At 35.8% G+C, this 16100-nt stretch overlaps 5 protein-coding genes across 5 annotated transcripts; 3 read left to right on the forward strand and 2 right to left on the reverse strand.

Annotated features, from left to right (window-relative positions):
* Positions 1–1483: 1483 nt before the first annotated feature.
* Positions 1484–3573, forward strand: LOC108595217 (eukaryotic translation initiation factor 4B). Its single transcript, XM_033295039.1, has 5 exons — positions 1484–1585; positions 1891–3069; positions 3138–3205; positions 3262–3384; positions 3449–3573. The coding sequence occupies exons 1-5, from the start codon at positions 1573–1575 to the stop codon at positions 3500–3502; spliced, it is 1437 nt and encodes a 478-aa protein (XP_033150930.1). The 5' UTR covers positions 1484–1572; the 3' UTR covers positions 3503–3573.
* Positions 3574–4302: 729 nt separating this feature from the next.
* On the forward strand, positions 4303–5456 carry LOC108597516 (60S ribosomal protein L10). The gene is made up of 5 exons (XM_017984109.1): positions 4303–4355; positions 4511–4540; positions 4615–4920; positions 4989–5151; positions 5208–5456. The coding sequence occupies exons 2-5, from the start codon at positions 4518–4520 to the stop codon at positions 5370–5372; spliced, it is 657 nt and encodes a 218-aa protein (XP_017839598.1). The 5' UTR covers positions 4303–4355; positions 4511–4517; the 3' UTR covers positions 5373–5456.
* Positions 5457–5762: 306 nt separating this feature from the next.
* Positions 5763–7299, forward strand: LOC108597515 (spermidine synthase). The gene is made up of 2 exons (XM_017984108.2): positions 5763–6157; positions 6429–7299. Exons 1-2 carry the CDS (start codon positions 5913–5915, stop codon positions 7162–7164), a joined length of 981 nt encoding a protein of 326 aa, XP_017839597.1. The 5' UTR covers positions 5763–5912; the 3' UTR covers positions 7165–7299.
* An 84-nt stretch (positions 7300–7383) lies between these two features.
* On the reverse strand, positions 7384–9992 carry LOC108594658 (vacuolar protein-sorting-associated protein 11 homolog). Its single transcript, XM_033295040.1, has one exon. It carries the CDS (start codon positions 9937–9939, stop codon positions 7384–7386), a length of 2556 nt encoding a protein of 851 aa, XP_033150931.1. The 5' UTR covers positions 9940–9992.
* A 2362-nt stretch (positions 9993–12354) lies between these two features.
* LOC108595614 (NADH dehydrogenase [ubiquinone] 1 beta subcomplex subunit 2, mitochondrial) lies at positions 12355–12966 on the reverse strand. Its single transcript, XM_017980880.1, has 3 exons — positions 12856–12966; positions 12631–12754; positions 12355–12557 (listed from the first exon to the last, which is right to left on the reverse strand). Exons 1-3 carry the CDS (start codon positions 12936–12938, stop codon positions 12486–12488), a joined length of 279 nt encoding a protein of 92 aa, XP_017836369.1. The 5' UTR covers positions 12939–12966; the 3' UTR covers positions 12355–12485.
* Positions 12967–16100: the final 3134 nt, after the last annotated feature.

Genomic DNA, 16100 nt, shown 5'->3' on the forward strand with positions numbered 1-16100 from the left:
GGCCAATCGACAATTATTGGCTGGGTGTCATCAGCCAACTAAAGAGTATGTGAGGAATACACAAAAAAAGTCATAAAATATTGTGTGTCTTATGCATGCATCTATTTCGCCACCTGCTGTCGCTTCTGAGCCGCTGCCAATGTAGCCAGACTGCAGCCGATCGCATTTTGTTTGTGGACGCATTTTCCTTTGCCATTGTCTTTCGGTTGCTTGCAGTACCCTTGTCATTGTCATTGTGAGTGCGCGTATGATCTATGACCTTGTCTTATGATTATTACAATGGCGTTTACAAACACCCTTGGCCTTCTCTGATATGTATGTATGTATGATGACCGGAGGGGTGAACAATTCAAACTAATAAAACTAATTTAGAAAGAAAACAAAACTAATCAAAGTATAGGAGGATTGCTTAAGGAATGAATAATAAAAGATCAAGTTACATGTACTCAATTTTATATTTTTTACATGTGTAAGGGAATAAATTGTTTAAGTAAGCCTCACTGTCTATATTAGCAAGTGACCAAATTAAAGTTGGGCGCAACCAACTTTTATATACATTTTGTACTAGGGTATCGCAGCAGGTACACGCACGCACTCACAAAGTATTTTTTAACTTCTCAATATTGTGGGAGAAATCGTGTTTTTTTAATTTTCGTTGGAGAGGGGAGGAAATAAAACAAAATAAAATAAAAACACACGCACTCATATAGACCGACGGACATGGCTATATCGACTCAGTTTGTCTTTGCTGATAAAGAATATATGTATATACTTTATGGGGTCTGCCACGCCTCTTTCTCCGTGTTACATACATTTACACAAAGTCATAATACCCTTTTCCATATCTTACAAAGTTGTTGAGATTATTTTGCTCAAACAACCAAACTGGGGGATATGGACATGGCTATATAGACTCGGTTTGACTTGTTGATCAAGCATATAAGCACTTCATAGGATCTGCCACGCCTCCATCTCTCTGTTACATAGACTTGCACAATAATACCTCATTTCTTATAAAAAAAAAATATCTAAGTACATACAGTTGGCAACAACCTATATACTGTATATCTTTTCAAGAAATTCCATAATGAGGGTCAGTAAAGAGAAGCTTGTAACGACGCCAATTCTTATAAAAATTGACGACCATTTTAAATAAAATGTATCGATATATCGTTTAGTCTCTAAGATTTCAATAGTCAAAAATCTCTAAAAAAAAAAAAAAAATTATTGCAATATATTTTTAAAACATTAGTTTGTGGAAAACGCATTGGTACTTATATTAATTACAAATAATATATATATTTGTAAATTATCATTATTACATACAGAGAATATAAGTGGGGTCTGTTGCACATCAATTTAACAAAATCGTTTACCAAATTCGATAATAATTTTAGAAAATAACTGAGGGCCTTTGAATATATCGAATAAATATTAAATGTGAGAACACATATAAATTAGAGATATATTTTTAGTATCGATAACAACATGACATACATTAATATGTGTCTGTAAATATCTACACATATATAGCATCTCTTCAAAATTTAAATTTTTTGATTACTCGTCAAGATGGCTTCTGCAGGTATGTTATATTTTATAATTCCGTATTGTACGTAACTACTTTAATGTAAGTGTTATATTTATTTTGTCCCAAAAAGAGGCATGAGGGAATAAGGGTTTGTCGTTATTTGTTCCTCGTGGTCTGTAATTCGACACGTAATAAGGTACACTTTCACATCGGTGAACATAATGTATGTATGTATGTACATAACATACATACATCAATTAATATCCATAAACATGCCTACCAATTTTCTAAGATATCTTTAAACGGTATATAAACTCACAGAAGTTTATGAATGAGTTATAATGAAATTTATTTTTCAGGCAAGAAAGGGAAAAAGAGTAAAGGAACTGTTATTTCGCTGCAGTCGTTCCTTGCCAATGGTGATACTCCAATCGGAACCACACAAGTTTCGAAAAAAGTTAGAAACTTGGACGGAGATGAGAGCGATGATGGAAGCAATTCTTTACCGTTAGTTTACCAGCTTCCAACTGCGCCTCGAGCTAATAGAATATTTGATGACGATTCTATACCACATCGACCTCCTTTTATTGCTTACATAAACAATTTACCATTTGATGCCAACGAGGATGATATATACGAATTTTTTGGTTCCATCAATTTAGCGTCGTTAAGGTTGCCACGTGAAGATGGTGAAACCGGTCGCTCGAGGGGCTTTGGCTATGTCGAGTTAGAGAGTAGAGATGACTTAATCCATGTGCTCAGCTTGCCCGATCCATCGATCAAAGGACGTCGTATACGCATAGAATTGTCTAATGAAAACGATCAGCAAAATCGTCAAAAGGGAAATCGTCGCTTTGAAGGCTTCGGCAATAGCAGTGAGAACCGCGATTCGGGAAATTGGAGACGCGACAGTCAAAATAATAGTGGAGGATATTCTAGTGGAGGCGGGGGATATTCCGGCAACTTTGATCGCGGGTTTAACCGCGATCGTAAACCAATAGCCGAACGAGAAGAAAGCAATACTCCTGGCTCATGGCGATCAAATTCGAGGCCACAATCTTCAGACTTTTCGCCACCCCGTAAGGAGCGAGAGCGAGATCATGGTTCTGATAGATACCGTGATAGTCGACCAAGAAATCATGAGCCAAGAGAGGATTCTGCACTCACTGAGGAAAGACCAAAGCTAAATCTGAAACCTCGAACTCTACCACTACCGGAGATTGTTGCCAAGCCAGAATCCGATCAGGAGGATATCGAGCCAAAGGTTACAGCTCCTAAGGCAAGTGGTCCTCCAGCTGTAAATGTTTTTGGATCAGCCAAACCAGTCGATACAGCCACAAGGGAATTGGAGATAGAAGAACGTTTAGCAGAAGCTCGCCGACTAGAAAAGGTGCGCCATGACGAGGAGGTCTTAAACGATAAAATGACCGAAATCCATATAGATAATCATGATAGTGAAAATGCCAATTCAGCAACTAAAAGCTGGCGCCGTACACAAGATACTTCAACAAACGATGATAACATAGTAAATTCATATGGTAAATAACATATACATACTTTATTTAATGAATTGTGCTTAAAGAAACATTTATATATCTCGTTTCAGACGAACAGCGTCAGAATGACTCAGATTATAATAAATTCAGTAAATCCCAGGACCGAAATGAAAGGTTAAAAATTCAAAATTTTATTTCATTTATTTTTTTAAACTCTATTTTGTTGTAGATTAGAAGAATGTAAAGGTGAAAAATAACAAGGGTCATGATGCAAAAAATAAAGAAGAAAATAAAAACAAGCGGGATTATCGGAATGATCGGACAGTGGCCAAAACAGCACATCAAAACGCAGAGCCCGTTAGTAATAAATATTTTGAAAGTATTTCTGTGAAACATTTTTTATTTTGTTTTTTTTTTATAGGTTCTACAGTCTTCCAACAAATATTCTGGACTTGACGATGAATCATCCGATTAAAATATTTTTATATTTGTAATACTAAAAGAAAAAGCAAATAAACAAAATGACTGCGGAATTATCGATCGGCATCATTTATTTAAAAACCTTACTAAGGCATGAATTTTTATGCATAAGTACAACTTTTGGTTTTTGTATATGAGAGACAGTTACTTGTTAACTAGAGGTGGAGAAACATCTACATATTTGTATGTCCAAAATATCGGATCCATGTTTGGTGGGCCTTAATCGTAAAAATATACCATTCCTAAGAAATAACTATAAAAGTGCTATGCATATTTCTGTCTATATGTACGGTTCCGCTGTAACGTAAGCAGCGCCGGTGCCTTCTGCGCAGTGTTGCTATTTTACAAATTTTTGAACAAAAAACAAGAAGGTCATTACTGAATGAAAAAGTCGTTTCAGTACATCAGCATGCCTATCTCGTTTTTTTTTTTAATTCAGCTTAGGACGGCAGAGGAAATCAACATTTCAAAAATAAAGCGTTCTGGTTCGGAAATAGTAGCTCCGAATATGCTATTACTGATTCCCTTCTTCAGTTCGTTTATTTTTTTTTCAAAATGAAGTGTATAGAAATTAATCAAGTAAAGTTCCATTAAAAAAAACGAAAACACTTATCAATTTTTATCTATTTCTTATTTTTTAATTGAATAAAATGTATTTCAAATAATCAGGATTAAACTTACATATATTTTTTTCGTAATGCGAGTTTAGGCATATAATAATAATCGACTTGCGTAAAAAATAAAAGATCGAGTTAAGCACTAGTTGATGTATATCGAAAATCCATTTTTACACATCACTATTTCCGTGTGTCAAATTTTCTCTTTTTATTTTGAGCTCTTAGTAAGAGGTATGCGTTTAACATTTAGAAAATCTAATAATATTTTTGCAATCTTAGAATGAAACATTTTCAGTTTATTTCCATTTAAGTTCAAGTTGTTGTTGTGTAATTTAAATATGGTATTTTAAAATTTATAATCAAAAAAATATAAATTATATTTTTAGATTCAAAATGGGTCGTCGGCCAGCAAGATGGTACGTTTTTACTCTTTTTAGTGATTTGTTTATTGATTTACATATTGAGGTTTGCTATATTTGTTGTTCTCTAGTTACCGCTATTGTAAAAATAAGCCGTACCCTAAATCTCGTTTCTGTCGTGGTGTACCCGACCCTAAGATTCGTATATTCGATTTGGGCAGGAAGAAGGCAACTGTTGAGGACTTTCCTCTCTGTGTGCATTTAGTTTCTGACGAATATGAGCAATTGAGCAGCGAGGCTTTGGAAGCTGGACGTATTTGCTGCAACAAGTACTTGGTCAAGTTTTGCGGAAAGGACCAGTTCCATATTAGAATGCGTCTGCACCCGTTCCACGTCATTCGTATCAACAAAATGTTGTCGTGCGCTGGAGCTGATAGGTAAGTACATATATAATTTTCGCTAGGGCTTGGTAATTTTATGTCGGTATGTCGGTTCATTTAATCAGGCTTCAAACTGGAATGAGAGGTGCTTTTGGCAAGCCCCAAGGTACGGTTGCTCGCGTGCGAATTGGCCAGCCAATCATGTCTGTTCGTTCAAGCGATCGCTACAAGGCACAAGTTGTTGAGGCTCTGCGTCGTGCCAAGTTTAAGTTTCCAGGTCGCCAGAAGGTAATTCTAATATTATATGTTATGAAGTTACTTTCTTAACACTTCTATGTTTTCAGATCTACGTTTCTAAGAAGTGGGGCTTCACCAAGTATGACCGCGAGCGCTATGAGGAGTTGCGCGATGACAACCGTCTGGAACAGGATGGTTGCAACGTTAAGTACCGTCCCGAGCATGGTCCAATGGCTGCTTGGGAAAAGGCGCAGCGTGAACTTTATGCTTAAAGTTCAATAAATTCCTCACATCTCTGAATTAAATGCTAATTGCAATTGTTTTATTCAATTTAAGGCATTGCAGACTAATTAAAACAGATTTTTATCTTCAAAACTGTGCGGCTTTACACGATCACTATCGCTTAGGCATAATTAAAACGGTTAAAGCGGTTGTTAACCTAAGAATAATAATATACAAGTCAGATTTCTTTATGACGAGAAATCTATTTAAAAAGCGAAATATATTTGAGGTCATTGATTGGACTAACTATATTTTATAAAGTTGAACTGTGATGGTACAAACATACATGGAAATATTTTTCTTTAATGCGCTATAAGTGCTTCCAATTGTTAATTGGCATAATGTTATACTTTAATTTCGTTTTTACTTTTATTGTTTTATTTTTTTCATTGTTGAAACCATAAGTTTATCAGCAAACTTTTGTAACTTTCTGATTGTGTCTACATACTTAGAGTAGTAGGGCTATAAAAATAAAACTAACATACACTCTTGGACAAGCTGATAAGCGTAATCAATGTGCGCATGCATGTATGTATGAAGTGTATCAATTAGATTTTGATGTTCAAGTAGAACGGTTGTACAGCTCTGCGACACGTGTTAAAACTTTTGAATCAAAGCTAAGATTAAAGACCTTTTACAATTTAATCAAAATGCAAAGCGGGTGGTTTAGCGAAATACAAGATGAATTATGGCCTGGACAATCGTTTTCTTTAAAAGTTAGAGAAGTGCTTCACAAGGAGAAGTCAGACTTTCAAGATATTCAAATAGTTGAGACGTAAGTTAAATTTAAAATTTGCTTTTATGTAAATTTGTATATGGTACATACCTAAACACTAAGTATTATACATACATATACATATGTACATAGAGTAGATTTATATGTAGATTACTTCTCTTTATTTTTCAAAATTTTTTTTGTTATATGTAGGTGTACATATTTACATACATATTTATGTATGTATATATGCACTACATGCTATTGAAAATTTTTTACTAATGTGCTTACCATGTACATATGACATAAGTATGTTTTTTATTTAATAAAGCGATTCATATGGAAGATGCCTTATACTTGATGGAATCATTCAATGCACATATAGGGATGAATTTTCATATCAAGAAATGATTTCGTTCCTGCCCCTATGCTGTCATCCAAACCCTGAAAAGGTACTGATCGTTGGAGGCGGCGACGGTGGGGTAGCCCGTGAAGTCGTTAAGCATCCTTTAGTTAAGGAAGTGCATCAGGTTGAAATTGATAATCGCGTTGTTGAACTCTCCAAGCAATACCTTCCTGCCATGGCGTGTGGCTTTGATAGCAAAAAATTGAAACTGACTATTGGCGATGGATTTGAGTACATGAAAAACCACAAAAATCAATTTGATGTCATAATAACTGATAGCTCAGATCCGATTGGGCCCGCAGTGAGTTTATTTAATGAGAGCTACTATGGCTTACTTAAGAATGCTCTTAAGGATGGCGGTATTGTGTGTTCTCAAGGCGGTAGTTTCTGGTTGAACTACGAATATGTAAAGAAAACAATGAATGGGTGTAAGTTACATTTTCCAAAGGTATCCTATGCTACAACTTCTGTGCCATCTTATCCTTGTGGTCACATTGGATTTGTAATCGGTTCTCTTGACGAAAATCGATGTCTTGAGGAACCTGTTAAAAGATTTACCAAAACAGAAATTGATTCCCTTGACCTAAAGTACTACAGCAGTAAAATTCATACAGCTGCGTTTGCTCTACCTCGATGGATAGAAAAGCATTTCTACGAATAATTAAGTGTTTTAAGAAAATAAATTGCTTTAACCGTCGAAAATGTGTTTATACACGTGTAAATCAAATATAAATTATTTTGGGGTTAAGGGCAAGGTCATTTTGTAATCACTTATAAATAAATAAATGAATGAAAAACACAATTCATTAGTAGTCTTCACATAATTTATTCTCATTTGGTATATGCAATGAGATAATTAACTTAATTAAAAATATATTATTTAATTACAATTAAAGTTATAATCGTAGTTATCGTCAAATGGATTGCGTATAAGTAACGAGTTCTCTTTGATTTTCGGATCAAGTAAATTTGACTTGACTATTCCTGATGCAAAGTGATTTGAAATTCTTTCAATTATATCGTTGCCTAAATCTGATTTGTATATATTTTTTACATGATTTGATTCGGAATAGTTTTCATCGTTTAGAATGCAGAAAACACAAATTGTGTCACAATCATACTGTGAGGCAACATTGTTATAACGAAGGCACTCTTTGTGGAATGAATGTTGGCAAAGAAAATAGATTGCGGGCATATGCAATAATTGCTTACAGATATCACAGGTGTTCGGCCGGAACTCGATTGGATTATATTTGTAATTTGAAATGAGTAGATCGTTGGTTTTAATCTTTTGTTTCAATTCACCAATTGACTGAATCTCTAGTTTACTCTTATTAAGAGTTTTTTTAAATCTTTCCGTAATGAAAGATTTAATATCTGATAATTTTATTTCTGTTATACCGCATAGTTTCTCCAAGATAATTAGAATATAACGTGATCCGCTGGGCAATAATGATGCTAGATCGGGATTTTTCTTCATGTGTGACTGTATACATTGGTAAAAATTTGTATCTTCGCAAGTAATTGGTCGCGGATCTTCACGATCTTGTAAAAGCTTTTCAGTTCCAATATCAAATAAATAAACCTTACATATCATCAAAGCTTTTTCAAATTTAAGTGGCGCTTGCTTTAAATATTCGAGTATATAATCCGATGTTATTTTCTTTTCACTCCACAGAACCAAATAAAGTGAGAGCAAATAATAATGTAATTCCTCGTCGCAGCTACTATAAGTTTTTATAAACTCTGCCAACAATGGTGCACAAATATTGGCATTAAGTAAGAAAAGAGTCAAAAAACGTTTTATATTTTGTATCTTTTTTTCCTGCACTAGCGATTTTACAGTCTGAATGATTAGTTCAGTATGTAATGATATGAGATCATGTCCAAATTCTAAGAAATAATTGTAAAATTCATTTTCATTAATATTTAGTTCAGTTTTTTCGTTTGCTATCAAGTCGACAAACTCGATTGAGCCTTGAGAAATATCCTTAAAGTCGCAAATAGTTTTGGTTTCTTGCCTATTGGTCCATAGCTGCTCAATTTTTAATGTGAGGTTATCACGATCCTCACAGATCTTATATAGTGTCTTATGATCATTTGTAGCATTTCTATGTTTTGATAACTTATTTAGGTATTGCAATAGGATCCTATTATACCTAGAATACAAAAGTTTGGATATTATATCGTAGGGTTTTATAGCTCCGATTGTTGCAGTTAACTCTTCAGCTGCACGGCTCAAATCGCCCCTGCGCAACAAATAATCGCCATACAGCAGACGAATATTACTTGCATTCTCTGTATCTTTGCTCAATTCTCGTCCTAATATTCTAAGTGCATTATCATACATCGATTTTTCTATAAACAAGCGCACTTGTTGAACCGCACTATTCTGTTGCAATTTATACATATTGTATTTGTAACTGTCTTCAGACACTTGATCTTTTGTAAGAATATGATATAAATTATTGCCACTAAGGATACAGAACAAATCCCGAAGTTTCTTATACATTACAATTATTTTTTTATCTATATCAACGATAACAAATGCGCTACCAAAAGCAGTTTTTGTAATCACTGCCAAGTTGTTTCCTATCCATGAAAGGTATTGCTTTTCGCCTTCAATCGCATAACAGGGACCCCGTCCATCCCGCGTGAAGCAGTATATTGCGTCATCTCGACCAACGACTAAAAATGGCTCCGTTCCGACCTGTTGATGAATGGTACTGCAGCGGTTGTGAAAACGGTTATCATTGTCAAGAACCAGCTTAGAGTTAATTGATCCTTTTTCGTTTAATTCATAGCAATATACTGCATCACTGCTGATGATAAACATATTGCAAGCTTTTTTTTCTGGATTTTGGGGTGTTATTTCAAACTGTATTCCTTTAATTGGACGCAACCCAATTGAATGTCGGCTCATAGAGAATTCACGATTGAAATTGCCGTAATGCAACAGAATATCACCTCTTTCGAAGCCAATACCCATTACAAAAATATCGGTCTCAATTACAGATGCTTGAATAAATGTTGGCGCACTTGTAGCTGATAATGTTGCTGTAGCTATGCAGGGTGCGCCGTCTTTTTTAGTTAATTTTTTTATATCATAAATTTGCACGCGTGTTGTCAAGTTTTTGTTTTCTTCCTGTGTGAGTAATACAAGAACATTGTTGGTCGTAAGAGCACACAGCATAACTGGTTGCTGACAGTATTGACTTGTAAAGCTTATGGACTGTTTATTAACATTGTTATCAAACAAAACATGAATATATCTGTTTGTATCACAAATCACTGTGGCCTTACTGCTTGATCCATTGTTTTCAACGATTGTATTACAGCAGTAAGCCGTAATTTTCGAATTTATATGCTGTAGAAATGTCGATGGTTCTAAAATTAAATCGAAAAGTTCGACTTTTTTCCATTCCAGTACACTCATCCTTATAGTTTATTCTTATTTACTCCTCTGTTTGCAATAATTAACAATCACAATTGCTGATGGCTTCTCAAAATATCGGTAAAAATGTAAATATATCGATATTTTTTCGAAATATAAATATCGTGTTTTTTTCGCCCAAATACGCATTGTTATTATTTTTTGATCTATATTGACAGTTTTTAATGAATTTGATATACATATGTCATAACATACGGAAAATGGAATTTCGAATTGAATGTAACAGGAAGACGAAGCCATACTTGTTTCCATGGCCTCTATAAATCTGTTATCAGCATCAGAAAATCCGATTGGACCATGCCCGTCTTACAATTTTTAACTGATTTGCCTCAAATTCACATAGATTAGCATTAACCTGTGCCTGAAATTTAATTTAAACAAATAAAATATTTGATAATATATAAACAATACAAAAACAATTTTGCGTATTCTCTTCATTCTTGAAGGCTTCGGTGAAGTGAGCAATAACACTTTCATAGGATTTACCGCAATTTCGCTAATCCGAATGTGAATTGTTGTTGGCTAGTTGAATAAAGTATATTGAAAAAAATCATATTGCGGAGACAAATTTCTTATTTTGCGAAAATCTTTCTTGACAGCTTTATTGAAATTATCATTGAAAAAAATTTATATAAATATTGTTGATTTTCCATTATTTTATTTAATTATTTGTCTTCAAAATTTTTTGTTGTAGTGTAGCATGTTGAAGTAAAAACAATCGCGTGAGTTTATGTTTTTGTTATTTTATTTGTGTGTATTGGTGAATTGCTTTGCCATACAGTGAGGTCAACTTAGCCTTTTACCGGCCAGATCTAGCAGTTTTCAATCGTCAATAGCAGGAAAAATTGTAAGGTAGCAGTTGGCGGGAATTATGGCATTTTTGAAAATGAAAGCAGCCTTTTTATACACTTTGACATTTTTGTAAAATAGGAAAATAGGGATGCGAAGTTGCTCAAATGTAATTAACAGGGAGAAGGAGGCGGGAAGCCCCATAAAAGTGATATATTCTTGACAGGCTCGACGAGCCTGATCATATAGGCCATTCTGTTCTGTCCGTCCTGTATGAGTGCGTGTTCTCACAACTATATAGAGCTAGAGCACCCAAATTTGGTATGTAGGTGCTCCTAATCAGGACAACAGCCTTTAATTTTATTTTTATTTATTTCCTCCCCCTCCTCGCAAATCGAAAAAAACGATATATAAGGCAGTACAAAATCTAAAATCTGAAATAAATCACTAAAATTGCTTAGTCAATTTTTTCGACCGATTTGTGAAAATCCGATCTTTAAGAATTTTCATATAACAGCCGGGGTGCACGTGCTGACCGCGCCAATACAAAACGTCGCTGCCGACGCAAAGCGCGGCGTCGCTGCTGACGTTACAGCGCGAAACGAGCTTGACGCGTTAGCTTTGTGTGTATGTTTGAGTTGCATGCGTGTGTTGTTGCGATAGCCTAGTCAAGTGTATAAATTGGTGGCGCCCAACTTTAACCTGTCCACTTGTTGAATTTTCCGTTGATGACAAAAATAAAAAAGAAAACAGGCCACGGACTATGTTTTTTTTGTGAAATTTTCCTTTTTTCCTGATCAACAGTTGGCAGCACTGCTGCCATAAGTAGCATTTGGGCATCCCTGCTATACAGGAATGACACCTCGCTTTAGGTAGGATTTCTTAATTTCAGTTACCCGATATTTTTAAATTCAAAAGCATATGAAAATAAATAAAAAAAATATTCTAATCTAGTGTTGTGTAAACACTCTTTTTAGTCAACACCAGAGAACGGCAATTGTGGCACTTTTTAAGCACAATGGTGCACACACAAAATATGCGACCATACCGCCAACTCGGGAATAAAACAACGCACACGGACACAACACCGGCAACAAAGCGCGCACAAAACACCTCGCGAATTCAGAAAAGTTCCTTGTGTTTTTAACCACACAACGAAGCAAGCGCAAAGGAAATTTGCGCGAGGTCGATCGGCTGGCATAAAAACATAAGCGAGAAACAATATCGCTTGCTGTCTCGCTCTTCTGCAATTGGCATGCCGCGCCGACGCGACAGCAGGTACCGAAACAGAAGCACGCAGAAACATACAAAAAATATTTTGACCTTTTCTTGTGTTTTGCTTCGGGAAAGAATTGCCTGCGCACAAAATGCTGCTAAAATCATTTTTTATACGCACAAGTAATTGCATTGTGGTCTGATCCACAATTTCGGCAGTACTACCACATGGTATACGCGTTGTGCTTTTAGGGGTGTGTGCACTCTTGCCGTTCTCTGGTTGACATTCAAATCCCTGCCCCTTCTTATTGTGGACCCTTGGATTCTGATCTTGATTTTAAAATCAGTCTAAATCGCAAATATCAGGAGTTCTAAAATAATAATATAAAGTCGTTTTACAGCTCAGATTTACATCCCTTGTTATAATGTTATAGTAACAATTAATTATATGTACATCAATGTAACTTAATGATTTTGCTGTTTTTCTGTTTTAAGTCATTGTCATTAATTCAACCAAAAGACTTTTACTTATCATCACGTGGGATGCCCAATTCAGTGTTGGTCCATTTAGCAGGATCTGGATATTCAAATTCACCCTGTTGATATCGGTTTGTTTGGTAAGTATTGTACATATAAGTACATATGTATGAGTAAATCTCAAATACGCACCGTAATGTGATCAGGTTCATGCCATAAGTGCCAGATTACCCACCACCACATAGCCCCACCAACAACTACAGCTCCAATTCTCGTAGCCTTTGAATGTGGAGGCGGAGCGCTACGATAGGACACTCTACAATGAATGTACACATAAATATAATTATATAATACTAGGAAAAAAAATGACAAGGCAGGAATTTATGAATGAGTATGACACTCGCTAATTGTACTTACACATGACTTTGTCTATTTACTAAAGTTCTTAACGACTTTTTGGTAGCCAGTAATGTTCGAATTCTATTTAAGTTCCCAATCATTTTTTTTTTTGTTGATATAGATGTCAATTACAGATGAGAAACTTTTTTAGTGCAATTATTTATCGAAAGGTATTTTAACGTAACAAAGAATCGATAAATTTGAATGTTATAGAGAAGCCTATTTAGATGGATATTTATTGCATATTGTGTGTATATATTGTATTTGTATTTGTATATATAATTGTATTCACGGTATCTAATGTTCTTTACAGCTGAATTCCGTTAATCAAAAAGGCGTTTTTGAAATTCAGTTGCCCGTTGCCTTTTTCAGTCGCAGTTGAAGGGCTTTTTTCACAGGCTTCATTTTTGGATGTGCCGAAGCGGATAAGGCTATTCCATGAAAACTTTGAGAAACTACTTTTGCTTAAAGTAAATGATTGTATTTAAATTATATTAAAATCTCCACGGCTGGTTACCAAGCGAACTAACTCGACAGTTTTTAAACAGCATTTGGAGACCTCCTTCCAACTAGATGCCAAGCTCACTGATATACAGCTGCTGCTGCTTCAATTCTTCCATACTTGGCATCGACTCTTAAGTAATCAGACAGCAGCTCAACTAAAAATCACGATAAGGCAGATGCAATTTTTTTAGGAGCATTTAGAAACTCAATTCACTGCGAAACTCAAGGCCCAACCCGCGCAATCAATCAACCACTGCAACAAAAAACAAGTGATCTTTAAATTCATACCACCACGAGCGCCAACCTTTGGAGGACTCTCGGATTATTATTATTAGTTACCACAACCAACACTGCATCTCTCACGTTTGAAGAGTTGAGTTTTTACCGTTCCCCCACTGTTGAATTTGTAAGCATCATATGTTCAACGATAAAGCAATCATATGTAAAACTTTAAATGTAATGTATTGTGTTCACATTAAATGTAGTAATGTATTGTGTTTCACAGTGAAATTGTGAAAAAAAAGAATTGTGAAAAAATTTCACTGTGAAATTGTGAAAAAATAAAAAAAAAATAAGTTATTGTCATTAAAGTGGTAAGTTGAACTGTGTAAATTTAGTCCAAAATGCATAGAGTACGACGTACGAACATCGGCCGGCGCACAAGACATGTAAGCCAGCAACAAGTGTATTCACAGAACTTAAGCGTAGAAAGACAAAATACAATATGAGGAAATGCCCGATTGAGACAACGCGTGAGCACACGAATATTCATGACATAATACAATCGTTGGCATTCCAATTATCCCATCGAACTACAGTGATATAACATTTAGATATGATCAATGACGGACTATATGCCGATTTGCAATGCGTTAAAGTTTTTGCCAGCCACCATAATATTTGAAAAAGTGCACAGAGCGCCCATGAAGAAGCTCGCAAACCAGTTGGAACAGTTCTGGTCAGCATAATCTTCAGCAACATTTTTCCTTTTCAAATAAATCTAAATTTAATCACCAAAAGAAATAAAGCCATCTGGTGGCGAAACGGAGTTTGCTGGGTCCACTAGTTAAATATATAAAAAAGATAATAAAACAAGTTGACAAATAAAAGTTGGGCGCCACCAACTTTTAGATACACTTTGCCTAGGGCATCGCAGCAAACACACGCATGCACTCGTGAACACATACATAGAAAACATCGGACGCGGCAGCAACGTTTGTATGGTGCGTCAGCACGTGCACCCCGCTGTCTAAACGGAAATTTTTTTTTTTTTTAATAACTATTTTGTAGGTAAACAACGAATAATATTTAGACTACAAAGTAACGCAAAATCTTTATACTAACATATCTAACAGTTTCTCTAAACTGTTTTAGGATTGCACGTTCCTATTCTGTCGCTAGTTGGTAGTTCGTTACGACGCAGACGGGATGGCTTGCACAGCTTGTTACCCTCGCGCGAGGATAGGATGCGAGCTTGCTGTAGTATTTTAACCCTTGTGTTAAGCTATTCTCTGACTGGTTGCATATTTAGATCTTTCTGTATGTTTTCGTCGAAGTACCACGGTGCTCCCTTATAGTTCCTAAGATTTTCGATCTGGACTTCTGACAATATCTAATGTGCTATGCTACGCGTTCCTCCAAGTATGGAAGCCAAGTCCAGATGGTTGATACGGAATTGTAAAGCAGGACCTTTATTCAAGGCTAAGAGGAACCGAAAGCGGGCTTATATTATATATGATAAGTGGAAGCTATTGGCTTTTAGTTTTAGGTGCGTTTCTCTTGTCTTCGATGTGCCTACGCCATGTGAGTCTTCTGTCGATGTGTACTCCAAGATACGTCACTTCGTTTGCTTGCGGAGTGCGGAATTGTTAGTTGTGCAAAGGGCCGGGGGGGTCTTGGGGGAACAAATTCTTTTTGCCCTGTTTACGGGTAAACGTAACATGTTTTGTGCTTTTTTTGTTCGTTTACTTTAATTCGCCAGTCAGAGAGCCATTTCTCCATTCGACCATATGAAGAGCCAGGTGCGCTGCTGCTTGCATAGGCACCTCGAACGCTGAGAATAGCTGTATCGTCAGCAAAGGTGGATGTTGTTATCCGTTACTTGTTTGAATATGTGTGTGTAAGGACATATAATAGTGTTTGTTCAAGTACGCTCCTTGTGGACTCCACTCTGATCACATAGTCCGTCAACATAGCAAATTGCATCTCATGCAATATTTCTTCATATAATACGACTGTCTAATAATTGTGTGTATTATTAGAAGCTTGTTCTGATCTTTATGCATAGTCCTCTAGCCAACTCTGTCGAATGCTTGGGATACATCTAAAATCAATAGGTGCAAATATACTCGGTTTTCGAATGCGCTTCTTATTTCAGATTTATGCGATTAACCTGCTCGATTGTGCCCGCGTTTTTCACGAAACCCAAATTGATGTGATGGAATTTTATGGATTCTTAGATATGGCTTTATCCGAGTCAGCAAGCATTTTTCAAAGAGTTTTGAACCAGGCATCGATAGTAGGCTTTCGGTCGTATGACGAGATTTGTGTGATCCTTGGCCTGGCTTTGGTATCATTAATATTATTCGACTTTTTCATCTCTCATAGGGAAGTAACCAAGCTTGGTAATGGCATTGAAAGTTGGTGCGAGGGTGCAAACTCTACAATAGGGAGCCAATAAATACATTTTGCGTTATCTTGGTCGAAGCCTGGTGATTTTTTCGTGTTCAACTGATTTGATGATGTGTGCGATTTCGTTT

The sequence above is a fragment of the Drosophila busckii genome, chromosome 2R, assembly GCF_011750605.1.
Source record: "Drosophila busckii strain San Diego stock center, stock number 13000-0081.31 chromosome 2R, ASM1175060v1, whole genome shotgun sequence".
Classification (NCBI taxonomy): domain Eukaryota; kingdom Metazoa; phylum Arthropoda; class Insecta; order Diptera; family Drosophilidae; genus Drosophila; species Drosophila busckii.